At 40.3% G+C, this 21,431-nt stretch overlaps 2 protein-coding genes across 3 annotated transcripts in view; one reads left to right on the top strand and one right to left on the bottom strand.

Moving 5' to 3' along the window:
* LOC106610012 (inactive ubiquitin carboxyl-terminal hydrolase 53-like) overlaps positions 1-15,567 on the top strand; it is a 51,369-nt gene extending 35,802 nt beyond the window's left edge. For both annotated transcript variants that reach the window (XM_014209108.2, XM_014209106.2), the window contains exons 16-19: positions 6,534-6,612; positions 6,712-7,589; positions 7,953-8,041; positions 11,706-15,567. In XM_014209108.2, coding sequence (XP_014064583.1) covers positions 6,534-6,612; positions 6,712-7,589; positions 7,953-8,029 — 1,034 coding nt within the window. In that variant the 3' untranslated portion in view covers positions 8,030-8,041; positions 11,706-15,567. The remainder of the gene's footprint in view (positions 1-6,533; positions 6,613-6,711; positions 7,590-7,952; positions 8,042-11,705) is intronic.
* Positions 15,568-17,764: 2,197 nt separating this feature from the next.
* Positions 17,765-19,912, bottom strand: LOC106610011 (fatty acid-binding protein, intestinal). Its single transcript, XM_014209105.2, has 4 exons — positions 19,631-19,912; positions 19,059-19,231; positions 18,376-18,483; positions 17,765-18,062 (listed from the first exon to the last, which is right to left on the bottom strand). The coding sequence occupies exons 1-4, from the start codon at positions 19,695-19,697 to the stop codon at positions 18,012-18,014; spliced, it is 399 nt and encodes a 132-aa protein (XP_014064580.1). The 5' UTR covers positions 19,698-19,912; the 3' UTR covers positions 17,765-18,011.
* Positions 19,913-21,431: the final 1,519 nt, after the last annotated feature.

The raw sequence follows: 21,431 nt of genomic DNA, 5'->3' as shown, positions 1-21,431 counted from the left end.
ATGATGTGCAAGTAGAGATGCTGGGGTGCAAAAGAGCAAAAAGACAACAACAACAAAAAACAATATGGGAATGGGGTAGTTGGGTGTGCTATTTACAGATGGGCTGTGGACAGGTACAGTGATCGGTAAGCTGCTCTGACAGCTGATGCTTAAAGTTAGTGAGGGAGATATGTCTCCAGCTTTAGTGATTTTTGCAATTCGTTCCAGTCACTGGCAGCAGAGAACTGGAAGGAAAGGCAGCCAAAGAGATGTTGGCTTTGGGGATGACCTGCTGGAGCGCGTGCTACGGGTAGGTGTTGCTATGTGAGCTGAGATAAGGTGGGGCTTTACCTAGCAAAGACTTAGAAATGACCTGGAGCCAGTTGGTTTGTTGACGAATATGTAGCGAGGGCCAGCCAACAAGAGCATACAGGTCACAGTGGTGGGTAGTATATGGGGCTTTGGTGACAAAACGGATGGCACTGTGATAGACTACATCCAGTTTGCTGAATAGAGTGTTGGCGGCTATTTTGTAAATTACATCGCCGAAGTCAAGGATCGGTAGGGTAGTCAGTTTTACGAGGGTATGTTTGGCAGCATGAGTGAAGGAGGCTTTGTTGCGAAATAGGAAGCCGATTCTAGATTTAATTTTGGATTGGAGATGCTTAATGTGAGTCTGGAAGGAGAGTTTACAGTCTAACCAGACACCAAGGTATTTGTAGTTGTCCACATATTCTAAGTAAGAACCGTCCAGAGTAGTGATGCTAGGTGGCCAGGCAGGTGCGGGCAGCAATCGGTTGAAGAGCATGCATTTAGTTTTACTAGCATTTAAGAGCAGTTGGAGGTTACGGAAGGAGTGTTGTATGGCATTGAAGCTCGTTTGGAGGTTTGTTAACTTTTTAGGGTATAGGGAGCAGTATTTTCGATTTCAGATGAAAAGCATGCCCAGAGTAAACTGCCTAATCCTCGGGCCCAGAGTCAAATATTTGCATATTATTAGTAGATTTAGATAGAAAACACTCGCAGTTTCTAAAACTGTTTGAATGATGTCTGTGAGTATAACAGAACTCATATAGCAGGCAAAAACCTGAGAAAAATCCAACCAGGAGGTGTGGAAATCTGAGAATTGTAGTTCTTGTTTTCAATCCCTATCGAAACTACAGTGTCTGTGGGGTCACGTTGCACTTCCTAAGGCTTCCATTGGCTGTCAACAGCCTTCAGAATTTTTTTTCCATCATTCTCCTGTTACTGGGCAGAGAATAGTAGCTCAGTCCATGAGTGGACTGCCTGAGGACAAAGGGCTTGGTGATGCGCGAACCCGACAGCACGCCCCTCCTTATTTTTCTTCTTGAATGAATACGCTATTGTCCGGTTGGAATATTATCGACGTTTTATGTTAAAAATACCCTAAGGATTGATTGTAAACAACGTTTGACATGTTTCTATGACCGGTAATGGAACATTTTGACTTTTCGAGTAGGAGTCCTCGGAGTGCATTCTGACGAAGATCAGCAAAGGTAAGAGAATATTTATAATACTAATTCAGAGTTTTGTTGATGCCAGAACTTGGCGGGTAGCTGTATAGCTTGCTTCGATGGCTGAGCTATGTACTCAGAATATTGAACAATGTGCTTTCTCCGTAAAGTTATTTTTAAATCTGACAAAGCGGTTGCGTCAAGGAGTAGTGTATCTATAATTCTTTCAATAACTGTTGTAAATTTTATCAATGTTTATGATGAGTATTTTTGTAAATTGATGTGCACATTCACCGAAGGTTTTGGTGGGAATACAATTTCTGAACATCACGCGCCAATGTAAAATGCTGTTTTTGGATATAAATATGAACTTTATCGAGCAAAACATACATGTATTGAATAACATGAAGTCCTATGAGTGCCATCTGATGAAGATCATCAAAGGTTAGTGAATATTTTAGCTGTACTTTTGGTTTTTGTGATGCATGTCCTTGCTTGGAAAATAGCTGTGTGGATTTTCTTGTGAAGTTTATGTCCTAATATAATGCTTTCGCCGTAAAGCCTTTTTGAAATTGGACAATGTGGTTAGATTAACGAGAGTCTTATCTTTAAAATGGTGTAAAATAGTTGATTGTTTGAGAAAATGAAATTATGAGATTTTTGCTGTTTTGTATTTTGCGCCATGCTATTTCACTTGCTGTTGAATAGTGTGGGACGGTCACGTCCCACCTAGCCCAGAGAAGTTAACACAGTGTCCAAGGAAGGGCCAGAAGTATACAGAATGGTGTCGTCTGCGTAGAGGTGGATCAGAGAATCACCAGCAGCAAGAGCAATATCATTGATATAAACAAAGAAAAGAGTAGGCCCAATAATTGAACCCTGTGGCACCCCCAGAGACTGACAGAGGTCCGGATAACATGCCCTCCGATATGCCACACTAAACGCTATCTGAGAAGTAGTTAGTGAACCAGGCGAGCCAGTCATTTGAGAAACCAAGGCTATTGAGTCTGCTGATAAGAATGCGGTGATTTACAGAGTCGAAAGCCTTGGCCAGGTTGATGAAAACTGTCTTATCTATGGCGGTAATGATATCGTTTAGGACCTTGAACGTGGCTGAGGTGCCCCCATGACCAGCTCGGAAACCAGATTGCATAGTGGAGAAGGTATTGTGGGATTTGAAATGGTCGGTGATCTGTTTGTTAACTTGGCTTTCGAAGACTTTAGAAAGGCAGGGCAGGATGGATATAGGTCTGTAACAGTTTTGGTCTAGAGTGTCTCCCCCTTTGAATTGGGGGATGACCACGGCAGCTTTCCAATCTTTAGGGATCTCAGACGATATGAAAGAGGTTGAACAGGCTAGTTAGAGGTTGCAACAATTTTGGGGGATAATTTTAAGAGAGGGTCCAGATTGTCTAGCCCAGCTGATTTGTAGGGATCCAGCTTTTGCAGCTCTTTCAGAACATCAGCTATCTGGATTTTTGTGAAGGAGAAACGGCTGCGGGGGGGACTTGGGCAAGTTGCTGTTGGTAGGGGTAGCCAGGTGGAAAGCATGGCCAGCCGTAGAAAAATGCTTATTGAAATTATCGATTATCGTAGATTTATCAGTGGTGACAGTATTTCCTAGCCTCAGTACATTGGGCAGCTGGGAGGAGGTGCTCTTATTCTCCATGGACTTTACCGTGTCCCAAAACTTTTTGTAATTAGTGCTACAGGATGCATATTTCTGTTTGAAAAAGCTAGCCTTAGCTTTCCTAACTGACTGTGTATATTGGTTCCTGACTTCCCTTAAAAGTTGCATATCGCGGGGGCTATTCAATGCTAATGCAGTATGCCACAGGATGTTTTTCTGCTGGTCAAGGGCAGTCAAGTCTGGAGTGAACCAAGGGCTATATCTGTTCTTAGTTCTACATGTTCTGAACGAGGCATTCTTATTTAAGATGGTGAGGAAGGCACTTTTAAAGAACAACCAGGCATCCTCTACTAACGCCATGAGGTCAATATCCTTCCAGGATACCCAGGCCAGGTCAATTAGAAAGGCCTGCTCGCAGAAGTGTTTTAGGGAACAGTTGACAGTGAGGAGGGGTGGTCGTTTGACCGCGGGCCCCTTACGGACGCAGGCAATGAGGCAGTGATCGGTGAGATCCTGGTTGAAGACAGCAGAGGTGTATTTAGAGGGCAAGTTGGTCAGGATGATATCTATGAGGGTGCCCAAGTTTACGGATTTAGGGTTGTACCTGGTAGGTTCCTTGATTAACAGCCATTCGATTAATATAAAGAGACATCTGTTACAAAACACACAAAGGTTTCATGATATTTGGAGATTGTCAAAACAACCTTCAATACTGAGTAGGGAGGGATGTAATTTCTGTTTTGTCGAGACTGACATACTCTTCTTGGTTGTGGTGTTGAAGACTCAAACCATGATGATAAGCGCTCGAAGTCGGTAATCAGTATGCAGTTATATGTAGATTATTGGTTGTGTGTGGTGCATTGGCACAAGAAACCTGTTGATGGAAAATTAATTGCATATATTTTATATAATTATAAATAAAGCATCAACATATTGAAAAATAGATTTTCCCCCTAGCTGATAGTTGTCTGCAGCCGGCTCTGGTCGTAATGATACAGGCAGGGAGAGTGAGCTTGTCCGTGGTGGTCGGCGAACCCTCAACTTTCTGAAGTCGATATCCACGTTTATGGTGGTAATCATTATTTTTGATTTGAGGGGGGAGGGGGTGCAAAACATTTTTTTCATGTTTCAACCTGTCCCTAAAGAGTTCATAACACCAAATCTCTCAGAACACTTGAAAAATGGTTTTACTCTTACAAAGGTTTAGCGTTATTCCTGCAAAATCATAGTAATAGTTCTAAATCAATACAATACATAATGTATCTTCTATCTAGTGTGATGTAAATGTTATACTTCATTTCCATCACACTATCATAGTTCAATCCTTGATAAAATGTTCAAACTGTATTATAAGATGACTTTGTATATACATCCGAGCAAAGACAAAATCCTCAGGGTTTTGAAAAGAGAGATACCAGTATTATCTTCCCCTCCCCCATACCAACGTTTCAGGGAAACATAGGCTTTAAAAAATAAGAAAAAGCAGATTAAGGGACTGTTCATTTTGATCCCCTGACTTAATGGTGCTAGATTATTGCCAACTGAATATGGGTGCAATAGGCCCTAAACGCAAAGGACCTTTGTCATGATTGCAGAGCCCTGGTGAGTCATGCAAAATCAAGCCCTTCAAATCTCTTACGTTCTAATCTATCTATTTAAAAAACATGACGATATCCGAGAAGAAAACGCTAAATAAACCTAGTGTGGAAATAGATTTTGAGCCGAGCTAACAAATGGCCTACCGTTGCTACTGTAAATAGCAGTACTGTAAGTGACACGTCAAAATCTATCAGACGTGTAGTGTACAGTAGGATATGTGTTGTGTAGTACTGTAGGTATCTGACTATTTTCCACACTGAGAATGAGGGTAGGCAAAATATAAAAATACAGTAACATCCTGACTCGATGATTTGATGTTGCCATGTCGAGAGGTAGATATTATTAAACCTTGCCTAAGCTCGACCCTCTTGACTTTGTTTCCTAGAGGGAGTTTGTTGCGGTCCGCCTTGATAGCTAGATTCTAGATTTGTAGATTCTTTTGACAGGATGCACAAATCCTATGTGAACTTGAGGGAAAAGATTACCTTCTATTCACGTTTTATCCTATGTGTATTTGATGAAAAATATGATATTCTATGCCATTGTATCCTATGTGTATTTGAAGGGCCAGAGTATGTCATTTTATTCAAGTTTTATCCTATGTGTGTTCAGAGGCTAAAGAGGACATTTTAGTCACATAAAAATAAACATTTTAAACACCGTATGGGTGAATAAACGTACACAGAATGTCAATTTGGATTGTGCGCTGGTTGACTGTTGGTCTCTAGAATGCCATAAAGTTGATTTAACCTGTTCACCCATTAAGCCCCTCCACATTCCTTAATCTGGACTTGACTGTTTCCGCCTTAGTCATTGTTGTTAATATGTTAGCTTGTGTGTAGAGCTCTGTGTGCTCCAGTAGGATATGTTCCCCGTAAAATATATTAAAGCTAAGCTATTCAAAGCTTTTATTGCAACTGAATCAAGTGCTGGCCCCTTTTTAAAATTGTCATATGATTGAGTGTTGGCTGCAAGCACTCTTTCATTGTTTTATGCAAGAGCATAGAGTTGAACATGTTTTATCCCTTCACCTGAATATGTTAGCTTATAGCAATGCTTCCTTCTACAGTTGACCTGTGTGAATCTAGAGCCAAACCGACTCCCACAGCTTTTATCCTTGCATGGCCCTCTAGGTCAGTGGCAGGAAGGAAAAACAATGACGCTTCTATTTTTAAAGTGGATGAATTTAGCATGCATACTGCCTCCTGCTGTAGTGGCCGTCTGCCGATTGGTCGATCCAGCAGCAGAGCCAATGGCGGTGGAGATCAACCCTGTGCTGCCATCGTGCGTCAGAAAAACAGAACTGCTTTTACTCTCCCAACTCACTGGCACTGTGAGACAAATAGGCTATCTCCCTGAAAATAGGCCCTTCCCTTCCCTATTTCTCTTGCTCTTTTTCTCTCTGTCTCTGTGTCTGTCTGTCTACCTGCCTGTCCATCCCTCTCTCTTTCTTTCTTTCTTTCTTTCTTTCTTTCTTTCTTTCTTTCTTTCTTGTCTCCTGTGTGTTGCTCTGTTTTTCTCTTCTCTGCGATTAGGTGTTAGTTTATATGTGTCTCTAGAAAATGGTGGTTTAAATGAAAATGTCAAATACTTATTCCTAATTTATAAATCATGAACCTGATTAACTGTTTATTTAATTTATTCAATGGAATCACCCCCAAGTTGTATTACTTTTCCCTTCTGGACAAAATATCAAGATTTATCGTGAGGGAAAAACTATCTATACTTTATAAATAATGTAAATAAATAACTCCATAAAATGTTGGTGATTGCATCATTTTGGGGTTTCATTTAAATTTTGTCCTAAGCTGTGAGTGTGTTAATTTCAGCTTTGTCTATTTTTCTTCTAGGCAAACATCAACTGACAACTCAGGGAAAGAACTGTGACCATCAAGTTTCACATCTCCTGAAAAGTAGTCCAAGTTCAAGGTAATGTTATGTTGATATGTTTAATGTCGTTAATTGTCAATGTGTACATCCATATTTTGTGCACTTAAAAAGTATATTGTGTTCTATTCTATTCTACAGACGAAAATGTAGATACAGCCCCGGTAGTTCTAAGAAAGGTGCTGGTCCAGAGAGGGACGCTTGCTCCTCAGACAACAGGAGCAGTCACATGATGGATTCGCCAGAGATGAGTAACAACAACAGATGTGTTCACCATGGCGATAGCCCCGCCCTGCGGCACTTGGGTAAACCCAGCAGCTCGGAGTGGAACAGCTCCGACAACCTGGCTGGGAATCTCTCGGAACCAGAGGACAGTGTCTACCGCTCCAGCAACAGCAAGCCCCTTCTGTCTGAGTCGCCCTGTCCCCCCCACCACCTGGCCTTCCACCAACCCCCTCATATTGAACTGGAAGAGCCCTCATCTCAACATCAGCCCGCCACACCACCACTGCCTCACCCCAAAGCCGCCCAGCGAGCTTCCCCTCACCAGGGGGATGTTGGCCGCCACTGCTTCCGTCCCAGGCTACTCCAGGAGCCCTCCCAGACCAGCCCCCGGCCCAGCATCCGGCCCACCCCGGCCTCACATACCACCAGCCCTAACCGGAGGTCGGAATCCAATGGCCCTCTGCAGAGGCCCTCATCGGGTGCCAGCTCCAAGTCGGGCTCGGACCCAGAGAGGAGTAACCCGTCGTCGGGCGAAAGCGAGGAGAGGCTGCCCATCTGCAGGCCACCTGGAGCCGAGTCAGCGGCAGCCCAAGGGGTTTCCCTCACCACATACTTCAGCGTGGACAATTGCATGACGGACACATACAGACTTAAGTACCATCACCAGCGACCCCTCCTACTCTCGGCTATCGTGCCCCGAGCACCGACAGAGCCCCGAGAACACCCCAGCCACCACCTGCACCCCGCAAACACACACTCCATGCTAGACCCACCCAAAACCCGGCCTGATGCAGGTAAGCTTGGACAGTCACAGCGGCTTGTAAAAACACCTACGGACATTCATGTACAGTACACTGTTCCAAAACGACATGTTCTCCTCGTACTGTACAAGTGATCTCAACAGTAAAATTACAACTCTAATAAAGCATAAATATTAAAGCATCCAAATATTTTAAATGCTGGCATCTGCCTAAAATTTGCTTTGACGTCATCTGTAAAAAAATATATATATTTTTCATGTGTGAAAAATATATATAATTTTTTTACAGATGACTTCAAAGCAAATTTTGGGCAGATGCTAGCATTTAAAATATTTGGATGCTTTAATATTGAGTTCATCTATATCTATATTGTTTTATTTTTTTCCTCGAAAACAGGCCATAACAGCAATAAGCCCACTGCAAAATGGAACCCAGTGACAGCCAAAGGACTGGACGAGCGTGGCTATTTGTGATGGTATTACCTGGTAAGTGATACACAGTTCCTCTTATCAGCACATTTTTGATGGCTCCACTACCAGATCCTTCTACGAATACAGATGCAGTTTATTTTGTACAAGCATATGCTGCACGGCATGCTGCACTCGCCTGAGTCAAAATCAGTGAGAGAAGGGCAGACACAAAATCATTTCATTTCCCTTGAGATGATGATAATGCATGACATTTCTTATTCTAATTTAATGCAGTAAAAATATATATATTCATCTGTATACCAGAACTTAAGCTTTTCAATACCACTACTCAGGACAAGCACTGACTTTGCTGCTTATTGAGGAAATATTTGCTTACAGTAACCATGTTTCCATCCACCGTTTTTATGCGACTAAAGTGATACCGTATATAAAAAAAAAAAGACAGCTGTGATGGAAACAGTTTCGATACAAATTTTATAAATGCCGACAGATCATTTGTTTGTTCGACCTGGGATTTTTTTTGTCTGTAAAATGTATCATGCGAGAAATGGTGGTGGAAATGCCTTTATACACATGTATTGATTAGAGGTCGACCGATTATTGGAGGACCAAAAAAAGCCAATACCGATTAATAATTGTATTTATTTCTTTCTAATAATGACAGTTACAACAATACTGAATGAATACTTTTATTTTAACTTAATATAATACATCAATAAAATCAATTTAGCCTCAAATAAATAATGAAACATGTTCAATTTGGTTTAAATAATGCAAAAACAAAGTGTTGGAGAAGAAAGTAAAAGTGCAATATGTGCCATGTAAAATTGCTAACGTTTAAGTTCTTTCTCAGAACATGAGAACATATGAAAGCTGGTGGTTCCTTTTAACATGAGTCTTCAATATTCCCAGGAAAGAAGTTTTAGGTTGTAGTTATTATAGGAATAATAGGACTATTTATCTCTATACCATTTGTATTTCATATACCTTTGACTATTGGATGTTCTTATAGGCACTTTACTATTACCAGTGTAACAGTATAGCTTCCGTCCCTCTCCTCACCACTACCTGGGCTCGAACCAGGAACACATCGAAAGCAGCCACCTTCGAAACATCATTATCCATTGCTCCACAAATGCCACGGCCCTTGCAGAGCAAGGGGAACAACTACTTTAAGGTCTCAGAGCGAGTGCCGTCACCGATTGAAACGCTATTAGAGCGCACCCCGCTAACTAGCTAGGCATTTCACATCGGTTACATCAGCCTAATCTCAGGAGTTGATAGGCTTGAAGTCATAAACAGCTCAATGCTTGAAGCACAACGAAGAGCTGCTGGCAAACGCACGAAAGTGCTGTTTGAATGAATGCTTATGAGCCTGCTGCTGCCTACCACCGCTCAGTCAGACTGCTCTATCAAATATCAAATCATAGACTTAATTATAACATAATAACACACAGAAATACGAGCCTTAGGTCATTAATATGGTCAAATCCGGAAACTATCATTTCGAAAACAAAACGTTTATTCTTTCAGAGAAATACGGAACCGTTATGTATTTTAGCTAACAGGTGGCATCCCTAAGTCTAAATATTGCTGTTACATTGTACAACCTTCAATGTTATGTCATAATTATGTACAATTCTGGCAAATTAATTACGGTCTTTGTTAGGAATAAATGGTCTTCACACAGTTCGCAACGAGCCAGGTGCCCCGAACTGCTGCATATACCCTGACTGCTTGCACGGAACGCAAGAGAAGTGACACAATTTCCCTAGTTAAAAGAAAGTCATGTTAGCTGACAATATTAACTAAATATGCAGGTTTAAAAATATATACTTGTGTATTGATTTTAAAGATAGGCATTGATTTTTATGGATTAGGTACACATTGGTGTAACGACAGTTTTTTTTTAGCGAATGTGCTTGTTAAATCATCACCTGTTTGGAGAAGTAGGCTGTGATTCGATGAGAAATTAACAGGCACCGCATCGATTATATGCAACGCAGGACAAGCTAGTTAACCTAGTAATATCATCAATCATGTGTAGTTAACTAGTGATTATGTTAAGATTGATTGTTTTTTATAAGATAAGTTTAATGCTAGCTAGCAACTTACCTTGGCTTCTTGCAAGGCTCCTCGTGGAGTGCAATGTAAGGCAGGTGGTTGGAGCGTTGGACTAGTAACCGGAAGGTTGCAAAAATGAATCCCCGAGCTGACAAGGTAAAAATCTGTCGTTCTGCCCCTGAACAAGGCAGTTAACCCACCGTTCCTAGGCCGTCATTGAAAATAAGAATGTGTTCTTAACTTACTTGCCTAGTTAAATAAAGGTAAAATCAAAAATAAAATCTGCCACAATCGGTGTCCAAAAATGCCCATTACCGATTGTTATGAAAACTTGAAATCGTCCCTAATTAATCGGCCATTCCGATTAATTGGTCGACCTCTAGTATTGATATAATAACCATCATATCGAAGTAAACTTGGAGTCATGCGATGATATGGTGTGGTCCTCCCACTACGACTGGGTAAACCATGAAGTTTATTAGGCAACAGATAATAAGTGATGATGAACTTCACATGGTGGTGAAAGTACACATTGATCTTGATGCTCCTTTACAATATATATCGAAGGTCTTATTCTGGTGACATGATGATCGATGCTTCACTGCCATTTGACAAATACAAATATTCTCGCTCTTATACATAATAATCTCATCATGTAAACTAGCCTACCCGCACAGACTACCCGCACTGTATCTGATAGTTGCTGGTTGAAAATACAATCTACACATTACCTTATTATCAGCAGGTTTGCATGGGCGGGAGTTTCGGCTTTCCATGGTGACATCACCATGAGGTAAATTGATTAATTGACCAATAACAAAGAAAGTTCCAAACCTCTGTGGCAGTGACAGCTAGTTTTCAGTTTTCCCATCCCCACTCAGACCACTCCCAGACCTAGCAAATTTTTTGTTTGAGAAAAGTTATTTTTACTAAAAAGCCATTTTTTCCCATTTTAATGGCAATCTATTACAGTAAGGTACTTAATTGTTACCCAGAAACGATTTGATATTGATAAATTAACAGTTGCATTGGGCCTTTAAGAAATGCACTAACTAAGCTGCTCTGGATAAAACTGTCTGCTAAATGACTAAAATGTAAACTTAAACAAGCAGAAACAAGAGCTGAAAAATGCACAACCAATAAACCAGACTTGGGTCAAATACATAGGTCGAATACTTTAAATTATCTGTTAATCAGAAATATTTAGTTTGCGTGGTGCACTTCTTTTACTGTTGCGTTGGTTTCATTGTACTCAACCAAATGAAATTAAACTCCATGTATTTGAAAATATTTTACATAATATATTTTACCCAGGTCTGCAATACAAGAAGTGTGTAAGGACAAGAAAGGTTTTTAGTAACAAGCTCTATAGCACATTGGTATTGTGGGCCTCTGTAGCTTAGTTGGTAGAGCGTTGTGCTTTGAACACCAGGACAGTGGGCCTAGTGGTTAGAGCGTTGGGCCAGTAACGAATGGTTGCTGGACAAATCCCCGAGCTGCCAAGCTAAAAATCTGTCGTTCTACTCCTGAGCAAGGCAAAAAGTGTCTGCTAAATGGCATTTCTTTCTTGGAAATGTACTCATGGCGTACTCATGGCGTACACATACAGTATGATCCATATCATAATCATCTACTGTCCTCTTCTTACTCATAGGTCTGATGTCCATGGAAAATAATCTGTTGAACTGGATGCCAAAGAGTATGCTGACTGGAAAAGTGTTGCTCCTAGAACTTCAATTGAAATCGGTGTCAAATGCCAAATCACTGATGCACTGTGGGTTATAGAAGTACTTATATGTATTTTGAAGTAAGATACAGTTTGATAGTCCACTGTCAGAGAGTTTTTTAAATGTATGTTGATAGATGAGTTGGAAGTTGGAAAGGGCAGTCCAAGGCATAATACAGTAAAATATAATGATAACCTGTTGAATATTCACTTGCTACAGTGTGACATTGACCTCTGGGATCAAGAGGTGTACCTTTTGGTTTAAGGTAATGTGCGTCCCTGATTGTGTGGCCAACACAAATTCTATTTCCGAATATGAGCACCAAATTCAATCTCAGAATACAAACACTAACATTGTGTTTGCATACTTGTTATCCTGCTGAATAGACAACTGTTACAATGTTAGCCAACCTGCATGAGGACTTATAAAGAGGTAACAATAGTGATGTGTACAGTATGAGCATGCGCATGGCATACTTTACATTTGTATCCAACCGACATCCAAATTCCAATTGGTTTATGTTATTGGGTCTACTTAAATTATATCTTCACTTTTTTTGGGACCTGCCTCAATTTTTCCACATACAGTACCATGCAAGTACTTTATAGGCCAGGAGAGACATCAGATTTATTTCAACCACTGCTAACTTGACCAACTTTAGCCACTGCTAACTAAAAAGTAAAAGGAATGATAGGGGAAAGCTCACTATGTTCAGAATCTATGGCAAAATCACCTCTAAGTAACTTCAATCAATCAAATATATTTATAAAGCCCTTTTTACATCAGCAGATGTCACAAAGTGTGTATACAGAAACCTTGCCTAAAACCCCCAAAACAAGCAATGCTGATGTAAAAGCATGAACCTAGGAAGAAACATAGAGAGGAACCAGGCTTTGAGGGGTGGCCAGTGTTCTTCTGACTGTGCCGGGTGGAGATTATAAGAATACATGGCCGTTAAGGCCAGATCGTTCTTCAAGATGTTAAAACGTTCATAGATTACCAGCAGGGTCCAAAATTAATCATAGTGGTTATAGAGAATGCAACAGGTCAGCACCTCAGGAGTAAATGTCAGTTGGCTTTTCATGCTCGAGCATTCACAGGTTGAGACAGGTCGAGAGGGTTGAAAGAGCAGGTCCGGCATAAGGTAACCGGTTCGGTAAAAAGGTCAGGGTTCCAGACAGAACAGCAGAAACTGGATCAGCAGCACAACCAGGTGGACTGGGGACGGGGACAGCCAGGAGTCGCCAGGCCAGTTAGTTCTGAGGCATGGTCCTAGAGCTCAGGTTCTCCGGGAGGGGAGAAAGCGAGAGAGAGATTGGAGAATTAGAGGGAGCATACTTAAGATCACACAGGACACCAGATAAGACAGGAGAATTACACCAGATAGGACAGACTGACCCTAGCCCCCCGGCACATAGACTATTGCAGCATAGATAGTGGAGACTGAGACGGGGGGGGTCGGGGGACACTGTGGCCCTGTCCGACGATACCCCCGGACAGGGCCAACAAGGCAGGATATAACCCCACCCACTTTGCCAAAGCCCCCACACCACTAGAGGGATATAAACAGACCACCGACTTACTACCCTGAGAAAAGGCGGAGTATAGCCCAAAAATATCTCCCCCACCGCACGAGCCCAAGGGGTGCAAAAACGGACAGGAAGATGACATCGAGTATAGTGAAAAAAAGCTAGACCCCTCCTAGGGGCGGCATGGGAAGTCAGTGACTTAACCCCAGTAATCGGGTCAGAGAGAATACCAGTGGAGAGAGGGAACCAGCCAGGCAAAGACAGCAAGGGTGGTTTGTCACTCCCAGTGCCTTGCCGTTCACAATCGCACCACTGATTTGAAGGTATTTGAGTTGATTTTGTCGTGCAATGTTGAACATGGTGAGCTTGCCCCTATCACTCCCATTGTTAGTAGTGGCTATTTAAACAAATCAAAGCTGTGGATGACAGTTTCTTTGGCTCCGTAGACTACTTTCAGAGTAAGTGGAAAAAATAGAGGTAAGTCTGAAAACAGTGAAAATATCCTTTAAGTTGTCATTATTATTATTTTGTATTTAGTGAAGATAACGGTAGGGATTCAATATGATCACGGGTTATAGCTATTGTAGCTTTTAAAGGCAATGTTCCCACATTCACGGAGATCCTATTCATTGTAAGTGCTGTTAATGTTGTCTCAATCGGAAAAATAGCATAGTGCCCCAAGGTGTGGAATACTAATGTATGCAAGCATGATAGTGTCAATATGTTTTCGTCAATGCCTATAACCTGCGATCAGATTGAATCCGAGCCAAGGTTCTGGGACACTATGCGAGCATGATTGTGTCAATATGTTTTTGTCAATGACACCCATAGTATCGCAATTTAAGGTGCAATTTATTACAATTTTGATAAAGATGATAGCAAGTTGTCCTCTAGATGTTTTTGAATGAAGCCAAACAAATATTATTCACATTAGAATTCATTTTATACCGTTTTCATTGTATAAGTTGGGTCATTTCCTGTCAAAAACCAGGAACCACTTATTTTCATGTTTTTTTTTACATACATCATTTTGACATTTCACATTGTGAATGGAAAATAGGAATACATTGTTTTTATTTAAGTAGTCTTAAGTCAGTTAAGAACAAATTCTTATTTCCAATGACAGTCTACCGGAGAACAGTGGGTTAACTGCCTTGTTCAGGGGCAGAACGACAGATTTGTACCTTGTCAGCTCGGGGACTCAATCCAGCAACCTTTTGTTTACTGGCCCAACGCTCTAACCACTAGGCTACCCGCCTAAGTATTAAGTAAATAACCCAATGGGAAATGGCTTCAGTTTTGGTGATAAAAGAACCATTCAGATCATTTAGTGCAATGCTAATGTATAAAACTTTAAAGGCCCAGTGTAGTCAAAGTCTAGATTTTTCCCGTGTTCTATATATATATTTCCAAACTATGAGGTTGGAATAATACTGTGAAATTGGGATAATAAGAGCTGTTTTGAGCTGTTTGAAATTTCTCAAATTTCAGCCTGTTTTGGTGAGAGGGAGTTTTGGCCATGCGGTAAATTAGTTTTTAGACCAATAAGAAAGATAATTCCAAACCTCTGCCATTAATAGCAAAAACATAATTTTGTAGTTTTTTGTAGTTTTCCCCTCCCCACTCAAACACTTCCAGACAGTCCTAGCAAAATTCTTGCTTGAGAAATTGCTATTTCCTAATAAGCTATTTTTGTTTATTTTTGACCATTTTAATTGAAAACAATCACAGAAACAATTTGATATTGAGTGACTGCATTGAACCTTTAACACTTCATAGTTTAACACTTTATGGGTGACATTTTCTTCCCACAGAGTAACACTTTGCTTATTTTATATAGGTGGGATGGTACTTTATCCATGGGGATTTCTGAACACATTTATGTTGCAATTCTGCAGCATTTGGACATTGCCTTGGATCGCGTGCCATTACATATTGAAAATGTTATAGGTAGTTTGCTCATGCAAAGTGCTTCTTTGTGAGAGGAAAATGTCACATTCCAGATATCTCAACTCCATTGCCTGTTATAAAAAAATTGCAACAGAGCTACATCGTGGTTTTATGGTATTTAAGTCATCAATGGACAAAACCACATTGCGGCTAACTGGGGATACGTACAGTGCCTTGCAAAAGCATTCATCCCCCTTGGCGTTTTTCCTATTTTGTTGCATAACAACCTAAAATGTAAATAGATTTTTATTTGTATTTCATGTAATGGACATAGACAAAATAGTTCAAATTGGTGAAGTGAAATGAAATAAATTACTTGTTTAAAAAAAAATGTAAACGGAAAAGTGGTGCGTGCATATGTATTCACCCCCTTTGCTATGAAGCCCCTAAATAAGATCTGGTGCAACCTTCAGAAGTCACATAATTAGTTAGACTGTCTACAGGTGGACTTTATTTAATTGTCACATGATCTGTCACATGATCTCAATGTATATATATATATTTCTACGCCTGTTCTGAAAGGCCCCAGAGTTCGCAACACCACTAAGCAAGGGGCACCACCAAGCAAGCAGCACCATAAAGACCAAGGAGCTCTCCAAACAGGTCAGGGACAACATTGTGGAGAAGTACAGATCAGGGTTGGGTTCTAAAAAAATATACAAAACATTGAACATCCCACGGAGCACCATTAAATTCATTATTAAAAATTGGAAAGAATATGGCACCACAACAAACCTGCCAAGAGGGCCGCCCACAGGCAAGGAGAGCATTTATCAGAGAGGCAACAAAAAGACCAAAGATAACCCAGAAGGAGCTGCAAAGCTCCACAGGAGAGATTGGAGTATCTGTCCATAGGACCACTTTAAGCCGTACACTCCACAGAGCTGGGCTTTATGGAAGAGTGGCCAGAAAAAAAGCCATTGCTTAAAGAAAAAAAAATAAGCAAACACGTTTTTGGTGTTCGCCAAAAGGCATGTGGGAGACTCCCAAAACATATGGAAGAAGGTACTCTGGTCAGATGAGACAAAAATTTAGCTTTTTGGCCATCAAGGAAAATGCTATGTCTGGCGTAACCCCCCCCCCCCATCACCCCGAGAACACCATCCCCACAGTGAAGCACGGTGGTGGCAGCATCATGCTGTGGGGATGTTTTTCCATCGGCAGGGACTGAGAAACTGGTCAGAATTGAAGGGATGATGGATGGCGCTAAATACAGGGAAATTCTTGAGGGAAACCTGTCTCAGTCCTCCAGAGATTTGAGACTGGGACGGAGGTTCAGCTTCTTCTTTTTCACCCCCCCCAAAGTATTGAAGTTATGCACACTCAAGTTTTCTGTAATTTTGTCTCATTTCTTGTTTGTTTCACAATAATAAATATTTTGCATTTTCAAAGTGGTAGGCATGTTGTGTAAATCAAATAATACAACCCCCCCCCAAAAAAATCAATTTTAATTCCAGGTTGTAAGGCAACACAATTGGAAAAATGCCAAGGGGGGTGAATACTTTCGCAAGCCACTGAATGTAGATTCATTAACATAATGATTTATTTTAATTGCAATGTTCCTCTATCCATTTGCAATATGTGCAAAGAACAGATACAGCAATTGCATGGTTGGGCAGAAGCAAAAACAAAACTTGAGTCTGAATCTTGCCCCATGTCCCAGAGGACCCTGGTACCTTCAGAAAAATTATTTACAGGGATAGTTCACTCATAATCCAATTGTGTTCTGTCATTTGATTTGGGGCATTTTTTAAATGCATGATGCTTTGAAATTCACGGTTTTGCCATTACTTCTGGTAAAATAAAAATGTTGTAATGGTAAAATAAGTATTGACATTTTGGCTTTCAAATCATTTGGGGTAAGACTCAACAAACTGGGACCTTCCAATAAAAATGGATGTCATAGTATTTGTTCACTAATGTTCCTGGGCTGTTGAAATACTGTATGAATCCTATTTAATATTTTTTACTGTAGCTCAACATGAAAATGTGTTCCCAGTTCTCACTGGTAGTGTTTGTTTTTGCTTGTTGTAAAGTTGGTTATTTAAATGCTTTACATTAAATGATTCATGTAATATACAGTTTATTATTCATTTATGTAAGTCTTGCTTCTCACTGGCTATTTTTGGGAGTATGGACTTTGTATATATTGCTCTGCTGTTGTATCTGGAGTGCCTTTGCATTTTTTCCATGAGAAAGTTTAACATGTTCCATTTAAAAAGAAACATGTACAGTATAGCTGACTGCACACTTTATATTTTTGGAGATGCCTATGCATTTATTTTATTTTCTATGTTTAATAAACTTAAAATTATGCAATCACTAAACGTGTTTTGTATGCCTCTGGTTTTTGCAGTCACTTTATTTCCATTGATGATTGGCAACAGTGAGTTAGTCATTGGCAATAGCGTATTGCACTAGTGTGCTCGTACTCATCTAATCTTGAATATTCAGAAATATCTGTATACATTATGTGCACATTGAGAAATTGAGAAAATCAGTCCATAAATAATTCAAAAACATGTTTACTTCTTAAAATATCAAAACTTGAAGTGCAAATCAAACCTGCTTTATATATTTATATTACAAATAGTACATTTTGTACAGCTAATAATTATGTTGGCGTCACAAAGACCTGAAGTGGTCCAATGGCTTAGGGAAGGTTGTAAAATGTTCAGTGTCACAATGGTATCATTCTGGATTCAAAGGTAACGCCTCTTGGTCTTAGTGGTTGGATTGGTTGATCGGTTTCCTCTAACCCCTCTTGAAAATTCTCTTGGCTTCGACTCCATCGTAGCTGTAGCTCTGTTGGAGGAAGAGTATATATATTTTATTATGACAACAAAAATATCTTACAACCAGACCTGGTTGAAATCCATATCCATGACAAATACTTCTGTCAAATGCTGCACTTGATTTGGTTTGCCATGTACAATTGAACCAATGGAATATTCCCAACATTGCAAACTCCAAGGTAAATCAAGGTGGGTACTTTCAAGCATTTGATTTGTACTTTGGCCAAGGTCTGCTGCCTGTTTTCTTCTTCAGAAGTGTAAATATGTTTTATGGAGGTTTTCATTAAGGGTGTGTAAAACATTTTCCAGAGAGGGTAACTAACCTGTACAAGTTCATCTCCAACAATGGCTCTGGTAGTTGTCAGCACCTTTCCATTGTCCTTTCTGGTGAATGTACCTTTCATCATGTCTCCTTCCATGCCCCATGAACCCTGAGGGGTGAAAGGTTAAATAATTCATCATGATACTGGTCCAAGAATCAAGTGGCAACATTCCAGGTTATCGTTGTTGCAATCGTGCTGTACATCTCAAAAGATTATATCATATTCATCTAGTTGCTGAAAGGTTTTATACTTCATCAGGCCTGTAGTTCTACTGTATATGCACAGTAGTATACTGTGCACAATGAAGAAATGGATTGTGAATGTGTTCTAACCGATATCCTAGTGTGGATACATTGGAACATAGCCAATGGGACTGTACTGTTTCATTGAGTAAGAATAATTGCCTTGTACTTTGCAACTCATTATCAAGTACTGAATAGCTTCTCAATAGCTTGTGAGCACAGAAAAATAATGCAATAAACTTTTGTTATTGGAAAGAACAGATAGGAATAAAATATTTGGAATTGTGGTATGCACCCATTCAATTATATTGTTACTAATCTACTACCCTGGGAATACACTATGCATCAACATAACAACTATGCCTAGGCTCTTCCACAGCCATTGTCTGTATGGCTGCAATAATATAATACTATATAATACTGTATAAATGCATTGCTTACTGATAGCATTGTCCCATCTGCAAGGGCATACTCAAAGGTGACTCCCAGGGTAAATTCCATATCCAGCGTGCGGAAAGTACTGGCCTCCTTCACGACAAACTTGTCTCCAGTTTGTTCAAGGGTGATCTTGAGGTTATCGTGAGTAGCCAGCTTCCTCTTGACCATGTTGACACCTGTGAACAGACACACAATCCATGTGTCCAACCCCAAATCTCATTGAACCATGCGCAAACGACTATACAAGATATTTCATCTGCATGTACTACAGTGCAGCGCCTGGCTAGAGATTATGCATTCATTTTACAGTGCCCTTAGGTGCAAGGTGCATACATAGTCGTCTAATCTAAAGGCATTTAATGCATTAAAAATAGCTTTTATACAAACACTGAATTTGGCTCCGGTACAAAAAGTTAATTGACATTATTTGCATTATTTCTTAAATGCACTTTGTATGCCTGTTTATGTATACATTTTGTAGGCCAACTTGTCTTTGCTTTCAAATCCATTTCTGCCATTTGTGCCCAAAAGTCTTTCCCCCAAAAAAAATTCTCCAAAAGCGATCAATCTCTTACCCATTTGCTCCATGAATTTCTCATAGTTCTCACTGTGGTCTACTTTCCAAGTGCCATTGTAGGTCATGGTTGCTGGAAGGGTTGGACTGGCTCTACTCTAAGGAGTGACCTGCCTTAGCCTACCACCTGGCCTTTTAAACCATGTCCCATGTTAGCTCACTCTCTTATCACTCTCCCCTATCTCATATGCTGATGTGGCTGTGTAAAGCTCATATTTCCTCAAGGCTACACAAGTCATGATCTCCCACTGTGTAGTGCCAATAGCTGTATATTTTTTATTTTACCTTTATTTAACTAGGCAAGACAGTTAAGAACAAATTCTTATTTTCAATGATGGCCTAGGAACAGTGGGTTAACTGCCTGTTCAGGGGCAGAACGACAGGATAGTTCCTTTGTTATAAACAATGGGTCACTGTTTTCCATCTATTTAGTAGAGCAGTACTGCTGCTGCTCCTACTCCTACTACAAGTAGTAGTAGACAAGTAGTAATAGTAGTAGACAAGTAGTAATAGTAGTAACAGTAGTAGTAAGTAGTAGTAGTAGTAGTACAGTAGTAGTAGTAGTAGTAATAGTAGTAGTAGTAGTAGTAAGTAGTAGTAGTAGTACAGTAGTAGTAGTAGTAGTAGTAGTAGTAGTAGTAAGTAGTAGTAGTAGTAGTACAGTAGTAGTAGTAGTAGCGGAGCTCAGCAATTTAACAATTTATTACTGTCCCAAGCTGCCCCTTGGTGGTACCTTGGAATCGTCTGACACAGCCTCTGAAAAACAAACATAAAATATTAGTTAAATTATGTGTGTGTCTCCTAACCCCATTTTTAAGCGTTATTGCCTCTCCCCCCTTCTCTCTCTCTCTGTCTCTCTCTCTCCTACTCTCTCTCACACACACTTTTAGGGTCTGTTGGTTATTTGTGCTGAAAGGGGTCTAAAGTGAGAGGTGAGCAATTGAAAATGAGTGGGAATAACTTTCAGAAACGAGTCATATCATTTTATCTTTGGTTATATGTATGTCATTATATACTGAACAAAAATATAAACGCAACTTGAAACAATTTCAAAGATTTTACTGAATGACAGTTCATATGAAGGAATCAGTCAATTTAAATAAACTCATTAGGCCCTAATCTATGTATTTCACATGACTGGGAATACAGATATGCATCTGTTGGTCACAGATACCTTAAAAAAAAGGGGCCTCACAATGGGCCTCTGGATCTTATCACAGTGTTTCTGTGCATTCAAATTGCCATCGATAAAATGCAATTGTGTCCGTTGTGCGTAACTTAAGCCTGCCCATACCACAACCCCACCACCACCATGGGGCACTCTGTTGACAACGTTGACATCAGCAAACCGCTCGCCCACACGACGCCATACATGTGGTCAGCAGTTGTGAGGCCAGTTGGACATACTGCCAAATTCCCTAAAACGATGTCTCTGGCAACAGCTCTGGTGGACATTCTTGCAGTCAGCATGCCAATTGCACGCTCCCTCAAAACTTGAGACATCCGTAGCATTGTGTTGTGTGGCAAAACCGCACATTTTAGAGTGGCCTTTTATTGTCCCCAGCACAAGGTGCACCTGTGTAATGATCATGCTGTTTTATCAGCTTCTTAATATACAACACCTGTCAGAAATGCTCACTAACATATAAACAAATATATGCACAAGATTTGAGAGAAATAAGCCTTTTGTGCTTATGGAACATTTCAGGGATTTTTTATTTCAGTTTATGGGACCAACCCCACCTCCCAAACACACTCATCCCCAGCATCTCACCTTGCTCCCTGCTGCAGCCACTTTCACA

This window comes from Salmo salar, chromosome ssa08 (assembly GCF_905237065.1).
Source record: "Salmo salar chromosome ssa08, Ssal_v3.1, whole genome shotgun sequence".
NCBI lineage: Eukaryota > Metazoa > Chordata > Actinopteri > Salmoniformes > Salmonidae > Salmo > Salmo salar.
This window is presented reverse-complemented; position numbering and strand designations above follow the sequence as displayed.

What these genes read in the sequence shown, in the direction of transcription:
- LOC106610011 (XM_014209105.2), bottom strand. Translation starts at nt 19,697, where the DNA reads ATGACCTACAATGGCACTTGGAAAGTAGACCACAGTGAGAACTATGAG. An exon ending in GAAATTCATGGAGCAAATGG is followed by an intron (nt 19,232 to 19,630) that starts GTAAGAGATTGA and finishes GTCTGTTCACAG; the next exon opens with GTGTCAACATGGTCAAGAGG. An exon ending in CAGATGGGACAATGCTATCA is followed by an intron (nt 18,484 to 19,058) that starts GTAAGCAATGCA and finishes TTCACCCCTCAG; the next exon opens with GGTTCATGGGGCATGGAAGG.